This window comes from Marmota flaviventris, chromosome 10, assembly GCF_047511675.1.
Source record: "Marmota flaviventris isolate mMarFla1 chromosome 10, mMarFla1.hap1, whole genome shotgun sequence".
Classification (NCBI taxonomy): Eukaryota; Metazoa; Chordata; class Mammalia; order Rodentia; family Sciuridae; genus Marmota; species Marmota flaviventris.
The window spans coordinates 3745169-3760672 of record NC_092507.1 but is presented as its reverse complement, the minus strand read 5'-3'; the positions used below and the strand labels follow the sequence as shown (position 1 = coordinate 3760672).

Here is a 15504-nt window from a genome sequence, read left to right as displayed (position 1 = left end):
CCTGAGACCTGGTACTATGTGTCGTTATGGGTTTCTTAAAAGACCCAGGTACCATGCTCACCTACACAGGAGGCTAAGATATCAGCTCTACTCTTTGGAGGGTCTTCCAGAGACCCCCATTGAGGAGCAGGATGCTTTCCCCCAGATGGGATAAGCCTCAGCTGTCAGTCTATGGGTGACCGCCTGTACCCTACCAGACTAACGGGAGGAGGACATCAGAGGGAGGGAAGAAGAAGAGGTGGGGATCAGGCTGCTGACTGGGGCCTATCCCAGCTGCAAGGTGGGGAGCAGGGCTTGAGAGGTCATCTCTGAGCCCATATGGGGAGGAGTGGTCACAGGGTAGCCGCACCTCTAATGACTATTCCTTTAATAGGCCCCAAGGCCCAGGGATAAGTTGGAATCCTCAGCAGGCTTAACCTCGCCTTTCGCTGCTCTGGCTCTGGACCAAGCAACTCAGGGTTCCTAGAAACCGCCAGTCCTCAGGAGGGCAGGTCCTGTCCACACCCCGCCACGGCTGCTCACCTTAGACGTGGCTTCCACCCAGAAGGTCTCCCTGAGCCTCCCACTGCCTCCTACCCCACTCCTGTCCCAGCTCCCTCTAGCCCGCCAGCCCCGCCAGCCCTGGGCATGGGTCTCTCCAGGCGGCCACGGCAGGAGGACCCAAGACCTAGCGCGAGGCTGCGGCGCGGCCGGGAGGCGTCGATCGCCGCGCGGGACTGAAGCCTCAGCTGCGGGGGAGGGGCAGACCGCGGACGGACAGACGGACTGCGCTGCCGGCCGCGCCTGAGAGCAGGCGGGGCGGGGCGGGCCGAGGGGCGGCGCGCGGAGGCCCCGGCGGAGGCATGCGCCCTGGTCCGCCCCCCGCCCCCGGGCCCAGCGCAGCCAGGCGAGCGGCGGGAGCACAGCGCGACCGCGGCGGAGGCGGCGCCGAGGGAGGGAGGGAGGGAGGGAAGGGCGGCGGGCCGAGCGCAGCGCTCCGACCATCGGTGTCAGCCGCCAGGATGCCCCGGCCCGCGGGCCGCTCCGCCGCCAGCAGTCCCCGGCGGCCCGCGCTCGGTCCCGGGGCGCGGGCACCGCAGCCCGAGCCAGAGGCGGGAACGGCGAGCAGGAGCCCCGGGAGCCCCCAAACAGGGTGAGCGTCGCCGCCCTGGCCCGGGGGTGGCCGGGCGGGAAATTCCCGCGGGAGGATTCGGAGGGGAGGGGACTGTCGGCGCTCGGTCGGTCGCCTGGTCTGTCCGAGGGGCCGTGGGCACCGCCTGGGGCTGGAACCTATCCAACTTGGGGACCTTAAGGGTAACTTCCCCGGTGTCAGCCCCTCCCTCGGTTCCCTCATCCTCAGGCCTGGCAACTCCGCCCCCAGAGGCCCACGGAGGTCAAGGGTGGCCACTCTGGGGGTCCTGGTCCCTCCCCTTCCCCGCGCAACCCTGAGAGTGCCTGGGAACCGCGGTCCACCAGCTTCCGCCTCCCCAGGCGGTCACTCGGACGCGCCCTCGGGGCTGGGCAGGACCAGGGGGATCCACTGGGAACTGGCAGGCTGGGGAACGTCTGTTGGAGACGTGGAGGGTGATCCGAGCCCCAGGGGGCTGGGATCGCAGGGGTTGGAGATTCTGGGGGTGTGAGCTGCGTGCCCCGCCCCTGAGCGGCTGCTGGGCCGGACCCTGCAGGACCATTGGCGCAGCACCCGCGGAAACCAGCATAGGGGCAGGAGCCCGGAGAGCAGACCCGCTGGAGGCGGGCGGGCGCAGCCAGAGCCCGGGGAATCCTTTCAAGTTCTGGGCTCTCTTTGTTGCGCAATAGAACCCTGCGGCCGCGCGGCCTCATTGGCCCGGGTCCGTGACGTCACCCCGGGCCCCGCCCGCAGACCCTGCGGCGGGAGGCTTCAGGGCCTGGGTGGGTACCAGGACCGAAAGGAGGCACCTGCAGTCTTCCCTGAGTTGGGGAGGGCATGTATCCTGGCGGGGAGTGGGAAGCCCCATCCTGGAAACGCTTGAGGATGCCTTGAGTGCAGTGCCGGAGGAGCTTTGCTAGCAGGGTAGTGGCAGGCCCAGGACCTGGGCCTGGGGTTTGGACCCCCGTGGCTGCTGCTCCCTGTGAAGCATGAATTGTGGGTCTGTGCTCAGTGGATCTCCCATCATCAATACGGAGGAGAGGGGCGTGATGTTCTCACAGCCAGAACCCTGCCACTGTTCACCTGAAGACCTGTGTCTACCCCCATCACCATCCCAGGACATTACTCCCCCACCCCAGACCCTAGTGTCCAGGGTTCCTCTCTGTTGCACTCAGCCTGAAGCAATGGTGTTCCCAGGAAGTAGGATCTGCCCTATGAGGATAGGAGGCCCAGAACCACCTCACCCTCGGGCAACAGCAACACAAATGCCTCCTTCCCAGACATTTTAGGGTTTGAGAGGTAGAGACTTTGGTGTCAGGCATGTGGAGTTTGGGTCCTGGCTCAGGCATATAATGGCATGAGCAAATGGTTTTACCTCTCTCTGCCTCTACGGTCATCTTTAAAATGGGGATGGCAACATTATTCATCACACAAAGTTTCTGGAGATACTAAGTGGTAGGAGTGTACCTACCTGTTTGCAGGAGGATGCTTCCTCCCTTACCCAGGGGGCATGTTTCCCTGCCCATAGACCTAGAGCTTTCCCTTCAGCAAGGCACTGTTAGGCTAGACAAGGGAAAGAACTGGCACTGTGAAGTGTTGTGCTGGTAGTCTGGTGTCCTCCTCACCACCCTGTACCAGGAATCAACACAGGTCAGGGTGAACCAGACAGGGCCAAAGTCACAAGGGTCAGACAGAGTATGCTTGGGCATCTGACAGCTGAGGCAGCCCAATGCAGGTAGAAATAGATCCTGGCCCGCCAGGTTCATGCTGAGCCCTGTTACCTATTTGATGCGGTAGAGGTTGCTGGTGCCTGCAGCCTCTGGCCCACGGTGGTCATCCACCCTCCACAGGTTGCCAGGCAAACCAAAGGCCAGATGCAGACCTTGTGACCTCCTCACCCCAAAGCTGGTCTGAGGTTCACCTGCACCAACCTCAGTGTCTTGGCCTTGGCAAGCATTTAGTAAGCACTTGCCCCATGCCCAGATCCACCCTTGGCACCACTGGCATAGCTCATTACCTACCTACCCTAATCCTTCAAGGTAGGCACTGCCATGTCTGATGATAAAGGGGGACACAGAGGCATCAGCTAAGAAGCTGGGAGCACCCTGTCAAGCCTATGCTCTTTCTCCCTCACCTTGTGGCCTCTGCACCGTGGCCAGAGAGTGTTGCTGGACACAAGAATGGCTGCTGGAGGGTCACCCTACATCCCAAGGTCTTCGTGTCCACCTTCTACACCCTCACCCTGGCCACCTGCTTCTTACCCTTCCTCCCACACTGGCTCTGGGTACTGGAAGGGAGGCTCCTCTGTTTGGGAAGGAATTTCCTGGCCATAGCTGTCCCCTCCCCTGGCCCCGAGCTGTTAAAAGGCACTTGTGTCCAGACTGTGCTCCTCCCCTGGGCCAAGGGTCCCAGCAGGTCTGGGGCAGGGACCCAGAAATGAATAAGACACATTGCTTGAGCGTCCCAGGGAGTGGGCAGCAGACATACCAAAAGAACGCCAGGCAACTGCTGAGTGCTGTGGCACACGCCTGTGATCCCAGCACTTGGGAGGCTGAGGCCAGCCTGAGTAACTAAGTGACCGTCTCAAATTTAAAAAAGTAGTACGGGGCTGGGGCTGAGCGGTGGCACACTTGCCTGGCATGTGTGAGGTTCTGGCTTCGATTCTCAGCACCCCCTTATAAATAAATAAATAAATAATAAAGGTCTATTAACAACTAAAAAATATTTTTTAAAAACTTAAAAATAAATAATAGTTGGGGCTGGGGATATAGCTCATGCACAAGGCCCTGGGTTCAGTCCCCAGCATGGCTGCAAATAAATAAAAGTAATAATAATAAGGGCTCAGCAGTAGGGTGCCTCTGGGTTCAGTCCCTAGTAGAGAAGAAAAAAAAAAAAAGCCTACCAGGACATTGCTTTCCCTGCCTGAGAGCCGGGTAATCTGGCTAAGGCTTCAGTGGCCTCTCCATCCCCAGCTAGAGACACACCATTCCTCACAGGTCACTTGGTGAATCAGGAAGAGGAGGGAGTTTCAGAGAGCTTCATCCTCCTGGGCATGGATGGGCCCCCTGGGCCCAATGAGGTGGGATGAATTACGGGGAAAGCCCTGCTGGGGAGGCCTGGGGTGGGCAGTGTGAGGACCTTGGAATGTCTGATGGGAAGAGGGCTTGTTCTGGGACAGGACCAGGACACACTTGAGGCAAGAGTGTCCATTGGCCTGTGGATGCAGATGACCTGAAAGAAAGCCCAGATTCTAAGCCTTGATCAGGAGTGGGCAGAAGTGAGGGAACATACAGTTATTGGGTGCTGGCTCCCGGGCAGGAGGCCTGGTGTGAGACAGGACCAGACAGGCGGGGACTCCCCCATTCCCACAGCCCAGAGCTCCCGTACTGTGGTCAGAGGGGAGTCACTGAGTGCTCCCCTGCCCCCAGCTGCTCGTGGTTCCTGGTGTCCCTGAGCCACCGTGTGTGAGGGCTGCTGCTCACGCCAAGGTCTGACTTCAAGGAGGATGCCTCGGCCGCTTGCCAGCTCCTGTTTGCACCATGAGTGATGAGCGGCGACTGCCTGGCAGCGCGGTGGGCTGGTTGGCGTGTGGAGGCCTCTCCCTGCTGGCCAACGCCTGGGGCATCCTCAGTGTGGGTGCCAAACAGAAGAAGTGGAAGCCACTGGAGTTCCTGCTGTGCACGCTCGCAGCCACCCACATGCTCAACGTGGCTGTGCCCATCGCCACCTACGCCGTGGTGCAGCTGCGACGGCAGCGTCCTGACTATGAGTGGAATGAGGGTCTCTGCAAGGTCTTCGTGTCCACCTTCTACACCCTCACCCTGGCCACCTGCTTCTCTGTCACCTCCCTCTCCTATCACCGCATGTGGATGGTCCGCTGGCCTGTCAACTACCGGTGAGCATGTGAGAGTTGGTGCCCTTATGAGGACCGTGCATGAAGAGACGTGCCCAGTGTACCTGTGCGCACCTGCAAGGGCCCTTTGTGGTTGTGCCACACCTGTGTTGTGCTAGAGTGGGCAGGGCGGTCAGGAGGGTGGCTCTGGGCTGCTGGGGTCATGCACATATGGGTGTGAATACACCGGTGCCCAGTGGAGGAATACCTGGCAAGAGGGATGTGGGCAGTGTGCACAGGCATCTCCTGGGAGAGACAGGGCCCCCCCACGCTGATTGAGCCATGACTATGATGTATGGGGGGCAGCTAGGCACAGTCATGACCCTCTGCAGGTCCTGTGAGTGACACTGGTTTCCTCTGTCCTGCCCTGCCCCACACCAGGCTGAGCAACGCCAAGAAGCAGGCGGTGCACACAGTCATGGGCATCTGGATGGTGTCCTTCATCCTGTCGGCTCTGCCTGCTGTCGGCTGGCACGACACAAGTGAACGCTTCTATACCCACGGCTGCCGCTTCATTGTGGCTGAGATTGGCCTGGGCTTCGGTGTCTGCTTCTTGCTGCTAGTAGGCGGCAGCGTGGCCATGGGGGTGGTCTGCACAGCCATTGCCCTGTTCCAGACGCTGGTGGTGCAGGTGGGACGCCAGGCTGACCGTCAGACCTTCACTGTGCCCACCATCGTGGTGGAGGATGCACAGGGCAAGCGCCGCTCTTCCATCGATGGCTCAGAGCCTGCCAGAACCTCGCTGCAGATCACAGGCCTGGTGGCCACCATCGTGGTCATCTATGACTGCCTCATGGGCTTCCCCGTACTGGTGGGTGAGGGTGTTGGTGGAGAGCCTGTCAGGGGCCATGGGCTTGGGGCAGTCAGAGGCTGGGCATCGGGTGGTGGAAGCCTCGGACCCCTTTCAGCTGCACATGTTCGTACGTATTTTACAGGTTTGAAAAGCAAGGTTCAGGGAAGTATATGACTCTTTTAAAAGTCAGGGCAGCTTTGGTGGGACTCAAAGCCACATCGGGTGACTACAGTCTCTTCTGTCACACTTCGAAGGAAATTCCTCCTGTCACCAGAGGCCACTTAGATGCAGAGGGTATGGGAGGTGAGGTGACATGTCCTCACATTTCCAGTAGGCCCAGGGCCCAGATGTGGCAGGTCAGTAGCCAGGAGTTAGATTGGACAGGGCAAGGTCAGGCAGGCCCTGAATGTTCTGGGAAGTTATGCTTGATCCTAAGGGCTCAGGAAGGTCAAGGTGAGCGCTTGTCTATGGAGGCCTTGATAATGAAGGTCCAAGGTCCAGTGGGACTGCCTGGGGCCTTCTCTGCAGCTGGTACCTAGCTGGCCCAAGAATGAACTCTGGACACCTAGTAGCCACACCCTCTGGCCATGGGGCTCTAGCCTGAATGTCTGGAATGGGACAAGAAGGGAATCTCAGCCAGGGCCCCTCCGGAGCTTCATCCAAGCAGCAGGGAGGGCCATGTCCCTGGAGTCATTGTAGGGCACAGCTCCAGAAAGGCAGCTAGGGGTGGCAGCTTCAGGGTTAGGGGCTCCCTTGGGACGCAGCCCCTGCTCACCTGCTCCCCATCCACCAGCTACTGAGTCCTTAGGTGTACAGTGGGGCCTGGCATCCTGTCCCTGTGCTGATGGCAGGAAGGAGCTGAGAAACCACAGCAACATAGGAACAGAGCGGGCGCTGGGAAGAGGTAAAGGGTCTGGCTTCTCTTCAGAGCAGGGAAGTGCCATTTATGGACATGTTATAAACAGTATCTGAAATCTGTATCTCATCCTCTCTAGTGTGGGGTGCTCTTAGCCCATTTCACTTATGAAGAAAATAAGCTCTAGAGAGGTTTAGTGGTTTCCTGAGGGTCACACAGCTCATAAATGGCAAAACTCTCATGATGTCTGCAGTATGCATACTTCCATTCTGTCGTAGGAGTTGTTCAATGCCACTCTTCCCAGGTGGGGAGAGCCATGAGGGCTCTCCTGGGACAGGAGAAATGAAGGGGCCCTGGGAACTGATCCAGAAACCACTGGGAGTGTGGGCCCTAGATGCCTGGCACAAGGGCAGCGCTGAGGAGGCCATTGGCCAAGGAGGAGCAGGGGGTGGGGGCTGGCTTTTCAAAGTGCCTGCTGGAGACCCGTTCCCAGGACTGCTCCTCACCTGCAAAGGGCACAGCAAGGCAAACTGCCTTCTCCCCAGTGCTGCCAGCCACACTGTGAAGGGCTGGGCACACAGGAATATGTGGGCAGTTCTTGGTGGGCAAGACACCTTTGCCCTTTCCTCCAAGGGCCTAGAATTCTATTTGTGACTGCCACCTCCTTCTCTGGCCAGTGGGTTATTGGACCTGCTGTATGAAGGGGGTGGCGGAGGCTGGGAGGGAGGCTGGGGGTCCAGCCGTCAGGCCTAGCCCTGTGCCCACAGGTGGTGAGCTTCAGCAGCCTGCGGGCTGATGCCTCGGCACCCTGGATGGTGCTCTGTGTGCTGTGGTGCTCTGTGGCCCAGGCCCTGCTGCTGCCTGTGTTCCTCTGGGCCTGTGACCGATACCGGGCAGACCTCAAGGCTGTTTGGGAGAAGTGCATGGCCCTCATGGCCAACGATGTGGACTCAGACGATGGTAAGGACGACCTGTGAGTGGTCCCTGGGAAGGGTGACGACCAGGTGAGGTCAGTGGGAAAACAGCTGCCTTGGAGATCCCCATAGCACTTAGGCGACCCCATTCTCAGCTGCAGATACTCCCTGTATCAGCGCCAAGCTGAACATCCCCCTGCATTGTTCCCGCCATGCCCTGCTGCACGGGGTTCCAGTTAACCCAACACTCTGTGTTCCCCTGAGCTCCCAGCCTCACCCCACCCCAACCTTACAGCGAACTGCCGCAGGGGCCCCTGCAGCAGTCACAGTGTCACCTTAGGCTGGTTTTGTGTAGGCACTCTCATCCCTGTGCATATTAAGTCCCAGGAAGTTCCCAGGTAACCTCAGGTCCCACCCCATATCCTAGATGAGGAAACTTGCTCAGTATCTGACCTCCCAGGTTCAACTAAAGGCGGAAGTAGCTAGGATTTGGTCCAGGACCTCGGCCTTGCTCTTTTCAGCTAACCAGTCCCCTGCCTTGTGTCTGTGTGAGATGGGGGGTCCCCTGGACTCCCTCCCATAGGCCCCAAAGTTTCTACGGTCCTCTGCCTCTGTCCTGCCCTGTAGAGAGCAGCCTGGAGGGCAGCGTCCCTCCAGACCTGGTGCTGGAGCGCTCCCTTGACTACAGCTATGGCGGTGACTTTGTGGCCCTGGACAGGATGGCCAAGTATGAGCTCTCTGCCCTGGAGGAGGGTCTGCCTCAGCTCTACCCACTGCGGCCCTTGCAGGAGGACAAGATGCAGTACCTCCAGGTAGGGGGGGTGGGGGTGGGGGAGGAGGGGTGGAAGGTGGCCTGGTCTGACGACCCGCCCTTTTCTCTGAGCTCATCTCAGGCTCCTGGTACCTTCAGGGGAATGGCATCACCCTCTGGGCTGGCCTGAGGTCACAGGTAACAGAGCCTGTGTGCAAGGGCTCAGGAGGGGCCCCCTGCCCCCTCCCCCATGTTTCCTGTGCTCTGGAGGAGTGGTCCACCTGATGTCTGCTGTTTCCTTCTGGCGCACTGCTCGGTTCAGGAGCTACACGCGACAACACTGAGGCTCAGAGAGGCTGTCATTTGCTCCAAAGCTCACAGCTCCAAACCAGGCAGCCCCGGTCCCGACCCCCTGGCTGCTTGAGTACGGGGAGGTGTCGATGCCGGTTTTCCAGGAGGGCAATTCCTGGCTAAATCCCGCCCGGTCCTCAGGTACCACCCACGCGGCGCCTGTCCCACGACGACGCAGACGTGTGGGCCACCGTCCCACTGCCCACCTTCCTGCCGCGCTGGGGCTCCGGCGAGGACCTGGCCGCCCTGGCACACCTCGTTCTGCCCTCGGGGCCCGACCGGCGCCGCGGCAGCTTGCTGGCCTTCGCTGAGGACGCGCCCCCGTTCCGTCCGCGCCGCCGCTCGGCAGAGAGCTTGCTGTCGCTGCGCCTCCCGGTCCTGGATGGCGGCCCGCGCCGCGCCCACGACTCTCCCCCGGGCAGCCCGCGCCGCCGGCCTGGGCCTGGCGCCCGCTCTGCCTCAGCCTCGCTGTTGCCGGACGCCTTCGCCCTGACCGCCTTCGAGCGCGAGCCGCAGGCCCTGCGCCGCCCGCTGGCCCCAGCCCGGCCCTTCCCCGCCTTGCGCACCGCCCTCGACGGCTCGGAGCCCGGCGAGGCCCCGACGCCCCCTGGCGGTGCGCGGCGGAGCCCAGGGCCGCACCGGGCCGCGCGTGCGCGCGCCGGGCCCCTGCACACCGGCCTGAGCGCGTCGTGGGGCGAGCCCGACGGCCTGCACTCGGCGGGCGGCGGCGGCAGTACCAGCAGCTTCCTGAGTTCGCCCTCTGAGTCCTCGGGCTACGTCACACTGCACTCGGACTCGATGGGCTCAGCGTCCTAGGGCCCACCGGAGCCTCCCAAGAACACCAGGCAGGCAGGGCCGCCTGCCGCCTGCGAGGACCACAGTACCAAAGATGCCACTTGTGTCCCGCGCAGACATGTGTCACCCCTCTCAGGGGTAAAAGAACAGCGGCACAGCGCCTCTCTTCTGGCTTCTCCCTGCCGGTATTACAATGGGGCACAATGGCTGCCCTGGACGCCTGCGCTGGGCACAGCATCTCCTGGGACCAGCGTGGCAAGGCTTGGGTAGTGAGCCGTCTACACATTGGCTGCACCAGCCTTCCTTAGCTGGACCAGGTGCAGAGACCCCTGAGACGGGGTCACCATCAGAACAAAGTCCCAGCCTTGGAAAAGCTGGAACCAGAAACCACCCTCCAATCTGCACTGCAACTGCCACACCTCAGGGGCGTGGATTGCAGAGGGTCTCTTTAAGCACAGGGGTCTTCATGGCCCAAACAATCTCTCTGAGCAGGTCTCTCAGCCTGGGACCTGTTCTGCCTCAGTTTTTCTATCTGTGATGAACAGGTGGCCATGTTCTCAGGGCTCTTTGAAGTCTGGTCCGTGTGCCCTGGCCACTGAGTGGACCAGGTGTAAGAGATAGTCAGGGCCCTCTAGGGGTCCTTTGTGAGGCTCAGGCTTCAGCATGTGGCCCCTAGGCCTGAGGCCTCCCTCTCAGTACCCCTTGCCTCCTTGGGGACTCACACTCTACCCTAGCTAAGCACAACACTTCTGCACCCTCACCCTTGGCACCACACCCACCGTGACCACCATTTATGTCCCCACGCTCATTACTCCACCATAGTTGCCTGTCCCCCACCACGTCGGCCACCTCTGTGACTCCCACCATGAAAGATGTGGACTCATGGTTCAAAGGACTAAAGCAAAGTCGGGATGTGGGCTTGCCCATCCCTGGCCTCACCCCTACCTACCCTGAAGGCTGGGCCCCTGGCAAGGGCCCTCCCCCACCCTGGGACAGGGATTCTCTTTGCTCTCCTTCTTGCAGGCCCGGGCTCTGCCAGGGCCCACATCTTCCGGGTGAAGGAGAGGCTCAGGAATAGCTGTGACCTTTTGAAGGGATAGCACTGCCACCAGGCAGTGGTCCCTCAAAGTGGATACCTGTTTCAAGGCCAGCACAGAGCCAGCTGTGTCTTGTTCCCTCTGCCTCATTTCCTCACCTTCCAGACAGGGTTCTAGCCCCAGAGGGGCCACTGAGGGCAGAGGCAGATGACTGCCCAACTTGGCTTCAGAGGCCTCTCTGGTCCCTAGCTGTAGGATAATGGGGATGGGCCAGCCACAGGTGAGCAAGGGGCACGGGTGACTGCAGTCCAGCCCCAGCCACAAGAAGGGTCATCCTGGCCAATGCTGCTGTGCCTTCAAGAACAGATGTATCGGGGCTGGGGATGTGGCTCAAGCGGTAGCACGCTCGCCTGGCATGCGTGCAGCCCAGGTTCGATCCTCAGCACCACATACAAACAAGGATATTGTGTCTGCCGAAAACTAAAAAATAAATATTAAAATTCTTTAAAAAAAAAAAAAAAAAAGAACAGATGTATCACATGGGGGGACAGAGGCCACCAGCTAGCCACTGTTCCTCCCCTCTCCCCCCAAAAAAACTATTTGTCACCTTGGGTTTTCACTGAATAATTTCATATCCAATGGCAATACTTGCAGTGGGGACATAGTCCTCCCGAATCACTCCAGTCCTGGTTGATAGGAAATTTCAGGGGAGGACCCCACGTGGAGGACCCTGGGGCTCTCTCCCACACTTTGTCTAGCTTCCAGGCTTATTTGCTGTGTTTATAAAGACATTGACCCTGGACTTAGCTGGGGAGGGAGCTCTGTCTACATACCACCATCCATCCCAGAGCCAGGGGTCTGTTTGTAGTTGTTGGTTTTTTGTTTTGTTTCTTTTGTTTTGTTTCGTTTTGGACAACTGAGCATTTCTCTTCTGTACAGGACCCAATACAAACTTCCTTATGATTTGCACCTAGCCGTCCAAGTCTCATTAACACCCTTTCAGAATCTAATGGCAGGGCTGGCCAGCAGCACCCAAATGTCTTTCCCTCTGAAACTTGAATTTCTTCACCAATGTGCCATTTCTTGGGGTTGGACTTGTCCCTTTAAGAGCTCTCTGGTCCTGCCCATCATGGGAGAGGGCTTGGAGCCAACAGCATGAAACACTGGGTGGGCACCAAAGCCCGCCAGTCACTGTGAGCGTGATTCAAGAGAACGAGCAGGACTGGGCCGTTGGAGCTTAACTTAGGCCTTTTCAGACCTGTTCTGCCAGGTTTTGCTGCGGTAGAACCCCCCTGCTGAAATTTGGGGTCACCCCTTTAGGTCGGTGGTGAGAGGCCGCCGCCTGGTGGCCAACAAAGGGATTTGTCCCGACCTCTCCCACCCTCCCGCAGGAAGCCGAGGCTGAAGAGGAGGATCCTACCTCCGCCCTCGTCCTGGGAGCTCGCAGGATGCGTAGGGAGAGCCCGTCCGCCCTGGCACCGTGAGTCGTTCTCCCTGAGATCGGACCAAGACGGGGCTGGAGCACGGACAGGGCAGGAGTAGCACCCCGAAGAAATGATCCTATAGAAAGCTAATATTTGCCGTTCAGAAAGCGCACCTAAGTAGGCATCGTGGAAGACTTTGGAATCTTGGCCTCTTTATACCCATTACACGGGTTCGCCCTGTCTTTATTACGAATTACAACCTGGTAGGAGAAGGTGGGGTCAGAGACCTGACCCCACCCCCAGGAGGTCCCTTGCTAGAAGCCCTGGGGAAGAAAAACTGACTTGGGAGTCTCTCACCACCCAAGTCCCAGCGCGGCAATAACCTCATTATGGACCAGCAACAGGCACAGAATGCTCCGAGGGCCGTCGAGGGTTGTGTGACGGCCAGGGAGGTCGGGAGGCCCGGGTTTTGCAGGATCTGGGTCCAGAATACTGCCCAGGGGTCTTTGTCCAGTGCACCGCTCCCACGAGAAGCGCTGGGGTTAGCTCTGGACAGCCTTCACGCGGGCCAGATCAAGCAATGGATCCCTCCCAAGACTTGAGCAGGGCGGGGCGTCCGGGTGGGCGTGTCGGAGTTCAGTGTCTGTTGTGGGCGGGGCAGTAGGGGGGATTCTGAGATGCGCGGGCCTTGGAAAGCGCGCCTGCCCGGTGGGCAGTGCCGTGTGCGGAGGGGGTGGGGATCCTTGATAGTGTTGAAGGTCCGGGGGGGGGGGGGGGGGCGGGGTAGGTAGGGAGCCCTTCGCTGGCGGGGCGGGGCTCAGCGCGCTTTGTGCGGGTGGGAACCTGGCGCCTGCAGCAGGCTGAATGGGCCGGGGCGGGGCAGCGATTCTCCTCGCTGCGAGGGGTCCGCTCTGCGCCGCTGCGGACTGCGACCTTCCCACCGCGGCGCGGCCGTGGAGGGGGGCGGGGGTGGCCTTCCTGTCCGAGGTCCCTGGGAAAGGGGCGCAGCCCCTCTAGAGGGTGGGAGGAGAGAGCGGGTCCGGCCTAAGTAGGTGGAGCTGGAGTGGGGTTGGATTATGCCTAGATGCGCAGACCCGGTCCGCACGTGACTTTGTATTTTCCCGCGTCCACGGGTACACCGCGCTCACTAGGTCACCCCCACCCCAGGAGCAGAACGGGCGTCTGAGGTGTCCCTTAAGTCATCAGGGGTGCATCCAAAATATCGTCTCTGCGTCCCCAGACCAGATGGGGGCCCCCTTGAGTCCAAGGCCTCACCAGGGCCGCCACACGCGCATCCCAGGCCCTGGGCTCTCGGTTCGGCGGCATGACGCTGGCGGAGGCTCCGGGACGCTGGTGGAGGAGCCAGGGAGACCTCCGGGGAAGAGGAGCCTGGGTGGTGGGGACCGCGAGCCGCCGGCAGTTGGAGCAGGACCCCAGACACCAGGACCACTGGGGTGGCCTAGAGCGGGCGCCTCCGGGCCAGTGCTGGCGCTGTCCATGGTGCTGCTACCTGCGAGGTCCCGCACCAGGGGGCAGCGCAGGCCGCCTCCGCCTTCCTCTCCGCGTCGTAGGAGTTGGCTCACGCCGGGTAGACAGCCACGGAAGCTCGTCGGGTACTCGGCTCCGCTGCCCACCGACCAGAGCCCTAAACAGATGGGAGTAAAAGAGGGAGAGATGGAGAGGAGAGGCGTGGAGTGGGAGAGAAAGGGAGGGGAGAAGTGTGGAGGAGAAAGGAGGAGGTAGGAAAGTGAGACGACCCGAACGTCTACCCTCGGCGCAGACCTCTGCACACAGATTAGAACCCCACAACCAGCCACATCTTTATTGCCCGTCCCTCACCAGCACCCAAACCGAACTGGGGGAACATCGTCCCCTAAGCAGCCCACCTACTGCCCACCTTTCCCTGAGCTCTGCTCTCCAACCATCCCTTCTGTTTCTGGCTTTGTCGTATCCACGGCTCGGATTCCACACGTCCCTGTCCCATCTTCCCACTCCAGCCCCTTCAAAGCCTCCCTTCTACCTTGCAAGGAGTTCTGAAGGCTTTTCATGTACTTGACGCTCAACTCCAGAATGTCGGCCTTTTCCAGCTTGCGTTTCCGGATCTGCAGATCAGTAGGAAGTGCTCTAAGCCAGGCGGGGAAGGGGGGGCGGCCCTTCTCCTCCTCCTCCCCGAGTCTCACCTGGTGTGAGTAGTGTTTCTCCAGCAGCGACTTGAGCTGCTCCAAGGACACGTTGATGCGCGCCCGGCGCTTTTTCTCCATCAGCGGTTTGGATATCTGCGGACCAGCAATCTTTAGAGAGCAGGGCTTGGCCTTCCGGCCCTCTGCTCCCACTGGCTGGGGGAAGGGCCCCCACCCCGAACCCCTCAGAACCCCAGACCTTTCGGAAGCTGTTAGCAGAGACTCCAGAGTTGCCCCGGGTTGCGGGTTCTGTGCCCATGTTGTGGTATCTGCGCCAGCAAAGCAAGGCTTGGCTTTTATAGGGGACCCTCGTTTACATGTCAATGAAATCCTCTGAAGTCAAGAAACCCCAAGGGGGAGGGGACAGAAGGAGCTGCAGAAGGGTAGGCCCCCACCTCACTTCCTGGAGCCCCCTCCAATGGCCCAGGCTGCCTCTCTCCTTCAGGACACCTCCTCCCTCCCTGAGGATCTCCTTTCTTCCTTCCTTTCTCTCTCTCTCTCTCTCTCTCTCTCTCTGCTGATTGAACCCAGGACCTCAGGCATGCTAGTTAAGCAAGCGCTCTACCACTGAGTGAAACATCCCCAGCCCTCTTTTTTTTCTTTCTTTCTTTTCTTTTTTTTTTTTTAGAGAGAGAGAGAGAGAATTTTAATATTTATTTATTTATTTTTAGTTATCGGCGGACACAACATCTTTGTTTGTATGTGGTGCTGAGGATCGAACCCGGGCTGCACGCACACCAGGCAAGTGCACTACCACTTGAGTCACATCCCCAGCTCCCCCCCCCCCACTTTTTTTTAAATTTTGAGACAGGGTCTGGCCAAGTTGTCCAGGCTGGTCTTGGATTTGGAAATTTGGAATCCTCCTGCCTCAGCCTTCAGAGTAGCTGGGATTACAGGCATGCAAGCACTGAACCTGGCTTGTCTTTTCTTAATCTCTCCTATCCTTACCACTTCCCAATTCTGGGCAACCCTCCCAGGCCCATTCTGTCCATGCAATGTTGGTCCCATAGGTTCTAGATTTCACCACTGGGTCAGTCTGCCAAGTTCTCGCTGCCTTGTATTCCCAAGCATTCTGGGTATTGCTTATAAGGAAGGGAGGTCTGTGGTCTGCAGGCCACCCTAATTCTTGTAACTGTGTGATCCACAGTAAGGCTGATCTCAGGAGAAGTTCCTGGGTAAGAGAGCCCTAGGCTTCCTTGGACCTGATGAACACACTGAGCCATGGAATACAGGCCACTGATGCCTTTTTGCTCACTTCACGCTCTGGCCACACAGCGATGCCACATTAGTCACCCTAATGTTGGGACAATGCAGCAATTTTCTGCCTGTGGCTGCTCAAAGCCACTGGCAGGCAGGGCCCGCTGGGGCCATGCAGCAACATGTGTCCCATTAAAGCGTGCAGC

At 59.6% G+C, this 15504-nt stretch overlaps 2 protein-coding genes across 2 annotated transcripts; one reads left to right on the top strand and one right to left on the bottom strand.

Moving 5' to 3' along the window:
* Window positions 1-4612: 4612 nt before the first annotated feature.
* On the top strand, window positions 4613-9592 carry Gpr153 (G protein-coupled receptor 153). Its single transcript, XM_027947765.3, has 5 exons — window positions 4613-5003; window positions 5382-5811; window positions 7417-7609; window positions 8191-8375; window positions 8807-9592. The coding sequence occupies exons 1-5, from the start codon at window positions 4648-4650 to the stop codon at window positions 9479-9481; spliced, it is 1839 nt and encodes a 612-aa protein (XP_027803566.2). The 5' UTR covers window positions 4613-4647; the 3' UTR covers window positions 9482-9592.
* A 3600-nt stretch (window positions 9593-13192) lies between these two features.
* Hes3 (hes family bHLH transcription factor 3) lies at window positions 13193-14182 on the bottom strand. Its single transcript, XM_027947511.1, has 3 exons — window positions 14102-14182; window positions 13942-14023; window positions 13193-13566 (listed from the first exon to the last, which is right to left on the bottom strand). Exons 1-3 carry the CDS (start codon window positions 14180-14182, stop codon window positions 13193-13195), a joined length of 537 nt encoding a protein of 178 aa, XP_027803312.1.
* Window positions 14183-15504: the final 1322 nt, after the last annotated feature.